General features: G+C 51.1%; 1 protein-coding gene across 1 annotated transcript in view; it reads left to right on the top strand.

The window, feature by feature from the left end:
- The first annotated feature begins 307 nt into the window (after nt 1–307).
- The window catches only part of SOX21 (SRY-box transcription factor 21), a 29344-nt gene continuing 24894 nt past the window's right edge, over nt 308–4757 (top strand). The window contains exon 1 of the mRNA XM_007501393.3: nt 308–2975. Coding sequence (XP_007501455.1) covers nt 2117–2944 — 828 coding nt within the window. The 5' untranslated portion in view covers nt 308–2116 and the 3' untranslated portion in view covers nt 2945–2975. The remainder of the gene's footprint in view (nt 2976–4757) is intronic.

Here is a 4757-nt window from a genome sequence, read left to right as displayed (position 1 = left end):
GAAAGGGCTATGAGAAAAGCTGGAGGTTTCCCGGACAGGCTCCCCAGCCAGGCAGGATTGACACCAGTTGTGGTGAAAAGGAAGCAGTGCGCAGACTCATCGCCGAGCTCAAATCCCTCCACTCTCACAAACCTGGAATAGCTGTGGTAAGGGGTGGGGGGAGAGGACTGCGTGTGCGAGGAGGAGGGAATCCTGTTTAATTCAAAGTCCTGGGGAGGGGGAAGGGGAAGGGGGGGGAGGCTCCGCTAGTCCCGCCTCCCTCCTTCTCACCAAGCTCTGGGCTCCACCTCCTCCGCATGCACACAGATATACACACACTCACCCACACAACTGTACATGCAAACATATAGCCAGCTCAATGCACATACGCACGCGGAGCCAAGTACTAACCACCTGAAATCTTTTTAGTTTGTTCCAGCGGGCCGTGGGGACGGGAAATAGGGACAGCCTAAAAGGAGAAGCTACAGCTCTGAGCCTACTTCGGAGGGGGGTGGGGGGGACGGATGGGGGAGGGGGGGAATCCCCAGTGCGGACTTTTATAACTGAGGTGGTTGAGTGTTTTAATTAAGTCCCCTCCATCACCAGCCCCCTCCCCTCCCCTCCGCAGCTCCCAGGCCTGAGAGATAGACTTCGCCAGGGCGCGCGCGCACTCACTCACCCAGACGCGCACACACTCTCACAGACACGCTCCGAGAAGAGTCACCGAGAGACAAGCAGCTTTGGCGGCGCCGGCGCAGAGGTGGAGGGGAAACTTGGGTGAAGTTAGTTGTGGCAAGTCCCCGGCAAGGCAGCGCGAGAGAGTGAAAAAGGAGGGACTCGAAGCTTGGATTCCTCCGGACTGGGCGCGGCGCCCTGCTCCAGAACAACTGCGGGAGTCCGGGAATTGGCGGTGCTTCCAAGGCGAGGAGCAGCAGCAAAGAAAGAAAGCGTGAAACCCCAGTCTCCTGTTGGAAGTGGGACGCGGGGTCTTTCTGGGGGCAGGTAACCGAGGAGGTGAGAGAGTGAGAGTGGAACGGAAAGACCGACTCCCAACTTCTTACCCCCAGGGAGCGAAGCAACCTAGCCAGCATGTCCGGAGAGAAAGCAAACAGCGGCGCCTTTCCCAAGGAAGAGAATTTAATGTGAGATCCCGCCAAAGAGCGATCCCCGTTCTCCTGGCCGAAGCTCTCTTCTATCTTTCTTTCTCTTCCTCATTCCCCCATCCCATCCCATAGCCCGGAGACCGAAAGAGGTAGCAGCTGCCTCAGCTTTGAGCGGTGGGACTGAAAGCGGACAGCTCCCTCCACTTTCCAGCCTGCTGGCCCTGGGACTACTCAGGATTTTAGGTTCCTTTTTACCCATCCCCTGTGGTAGAAGAGGGCTGACCGTGACTATTTTGTTTTTATTTGTATACTTATTGCTGAGGTCTGCTTTGGAGTGGCAAGCCAAGACTTAACTGGGCTGCCCTTGACATCCACCCACCCACACACACCGTGCCGCCTCCCACACCCAGCATCCTCATCGGCTGCTGTCAAATGAGAAAGCCAACGAGAAAGACCCCAACACTTCTGAAGCAGAAAGCCCCCATTTGGCATTTTCCTATTCTCAGCCGCGGTAATAGCCACTGAACTTCGTGGAGATTTCCAGGGCGCAACTTTCGTAGCTGATTTTAAAGAAAGAAAAAAGATTAAAGAGGGGTGAAAAAAATCAGTGCCCAACGGCAGGCACCAGCGAAGAACGAAGAAAAACGACTAGCGAGAACAAAACGAAAGTTGCACCACCTCGAGGTGGGGGACTATCTGATAAATTATCACTCCTGGGAGGATATATTCCAGACAGCTTGGTCCCGAGTCAGGGGGACCTCTGGGGCCGCGGAGCAGTGTCTCTGGTTTGGGATCCCTCCTCCCCTTGCTTCTCCCCTCCTTCTCCTCCTGGACCCGGGAGCCACCGGGCCGAGAAGGTCATCGAAGTTTCCCGCTGCTACAGCGCCTGGTCTGGTTTCACTCGAACAGCCAACATTGATTTTCTCCGGGCCGAGGGCGGAGGCGGCGGGGGCGAGGGACCCGGCGGCGGCAGCGGCAGCAGCCGGCAGTGCGGGGGGGCCGGCTGCGGGCTGCAGCCGCTGCAGGCGGAGAGCATGTCCAAGCCGGTGGACCACGTCAAGCGGCCCATGAACGCCTTCATGGTGTGGTCCCGGGCCCAGCGGCGCAAAATGGCCCAGGAGAACCCCAAGATGCACAACTCAGAAATTAGCAAGCGGCTGGGAGCGGAGTGGAAACTGCTCACGGAGTCGGAGAAGCGACCCTTCATAGATGAGGCGAAGCGCTTGCGGGCCATGCACATGAAGGAGCATCCCGACTACAAGTACCGACCGCGCCGAAAGCCCAAGACCCTGCTCAAAAAGGACAAGTTCGCCTTCCCCGTGCCCTACGGCCTGGGTGGTGTGGGGGACCCGGAGCACCACGGGCTGAAGGCGGGGGGCGGGCTGCACGGGGGCGCCGGGGGTGGGTTAGTACCCGAGTCCTTGCTCGCCAACCCGGAGAAAGCCGCGGCCGCCGCGGCCGCAGCCGCCGCGCGCGTTTTCTTCCCTCAGTCTGCCGCAGCAGCTGCAGCGGCTGCGGCCGCCGCAGCCAGCAGCCCCTACTCTTTGCTGGACCTGGGCTCTAAAATGGCAGAGATCTCCTCGTCCTCCTCGGGGCTCCCCTATGCGTCCTCGCTGGGCTACCCGACGGCCGGCGCCGGTGCCTTCCACGGGGCCGCAGCCGCAGCTGCAGCAGCCGCCGCCGCCGCCGGGGGGCACACGCACTCGCACCCTAGCCCCGGCAACCCGGGCTACATGATCCCGTGCAACTGCAGCGCCTGGCCAAGCCCGGGACTCCAGCCGCCTCTCGCCTACATCCTGTTGCCTGGCATGGGCAAACCTCAGCTGGACCCTTACCCTGCAGCCTACGCCGCGGCGTTATGACCCAGCGCGGGGTGCAGCAGCAGCTACAAACGTGTGTAAATATCTGTACAAATAGGGGGTGGCTTAAATAATGTCTCAACTATACAGCCGCGCATGTACATATGTATAGGTATGAGTATTTGTCCTCCTCCCTTTTCCTCTTTATTGTGATTGTCTGTATATATCCGTATATCATATGTATAGGTTCCCGAATCAAAGATGAAAGTGATGGCGCGAATGAGAAATGTGTATGAGCGTGCGTATGGTTGTTTGTTTACAAGATCATTTCAGACCGTCACTTCTACCGCAAACTTTTCCTGAGGGGCGGTTATTTTTCGAACATCAGTGGTGCCTGCTTTGCACTTATGTACCTGTTGCGTTTTGCCCATAGGGGTTAAGAAAAACAACTTCTTTAAAAGTTGATTTACCTTTGTTTTCTTTTTTTCCTTGCTTATTTTCTTCCTTTCTCTATTACTTCTGCTCAACGTTGCATGCACTCTTCAAATTTCCACCTGAAATTGCTTTCTGACCTCCCTGGGAAAGCTGCTTTGTTACTGGTTTCGCGGAGCTGTGTTGCTCTGGGCTACCTTGTTTCCTTGAACTCTTCAAATGTCTTTTCCCTTCCAACTAGCAGAACACCCAAACAAGATCCATTCTTGACAGGTGATGGACACAAATCTGGCATTTGTATATGAAATGATCGCTGTTTCCTTTGTTTACCAAGCCCTATGCAAATTGGAACAGGAAACAGAAAAAGAAATAGTATGTAAGTTAGAGGGTTGTCAACTGGATCTTTGGGTTTTTGTTTTTGTTTGTGTGTTTGTTTTGGTGTGTGTTTTTAACATACTGTAAGACTTCTTTAGTTCACTTTTTTGGACTCCAGTCACAACTCAAAGGGGGTGGGTGGGAAGGGAGGACGGCTCCAATTTTTCCATTACCATTAAGTTTCAATTTAAGACTGTAAATTTGTACATGTCCGTGGAAACGTTAGGTCTTTGATTGAAAATGTGTTATTTACGTTGTCCTAAATATGAGTCAGTTTTAGACTCAAAACATTTTGATCGAATTTCAAAGTCAATTTTTAATAATTGCGGGACCATTTCAGGATCGCAATTTGATGTGAGGTTAAATCAGACTTTTTGTCTGAGTGATAATTATATATTTATTATTTAGCAGAACTGAAAAATAGCATTGTTTTGACAGATGTCTATTCTCATTTTCTAATAGCCTTTATCTGCCAAATTTGGAGTGTTTCAATGTGCTTTGGAGTTCCCCACCTGATTAGCTTATTTTTAGAGCACCAGCAATTGCAGATGATGATAAAACACATTTTAGAGAAGAGGCTTTCTCGTTTATACTTTTTTGTTTACTTTTGTAATGTGTATATTTTGACTGTTTGTGAATGAAACTGGCTAACATGTATTTAGTTTCATTTTGGCTTTATGTAATATAAAGTTTAAAAAAGCTTAAGTATTGGTTTTAACATTTAAGTGTAAATGGTTTTCTTGTGTGATCTTCTAATTTAATATTAGGCTCTAAACTATATCTGTAAATTAGAATCCTACTACCACTCTGTTCATTTTTGAACAAAGAGTTTAAATAAAGCCTGAAGCAGGGAAAAGAGAAAATCCTCTATTTCTTGTTGAGTTACTAACAAGATTTTTATCTGAATTGCCCTTATGTGCCTGGTCCAGGTGAAGTGTAAGGTATCCTCCAAAGGCAGCCTTTGTTTCACTTTTGAATAGATTTGCTAGGAAATCTAAATCAAGCCATTGTTATTCAGAGCCAAAAACCTGATTTATCACATTTTTAATCGTGAATAGGAAAGAAGATA

The sequence above is a fragment of the Monodelphis domestica genome, chromosome 8, assembly GCF_027887165.1.
Source record: "Monodelphis domestica isolate mMonDom1 chromosome 8, mMonDom1.pri, whole genome shotgun sequence".
Classification (NCBI taxonomy): domain Eukaryota; kingdom Metazoa; phylum Chordata; class Mammalia; order Didelphimorphia; family Didelphidae; genus Monodelphis; species Monodelphis domestica.
Note: the sequence above shows the minus strand (reverse complement) of the source record. Positions and strands in the feature narration are given on the sequence as shown.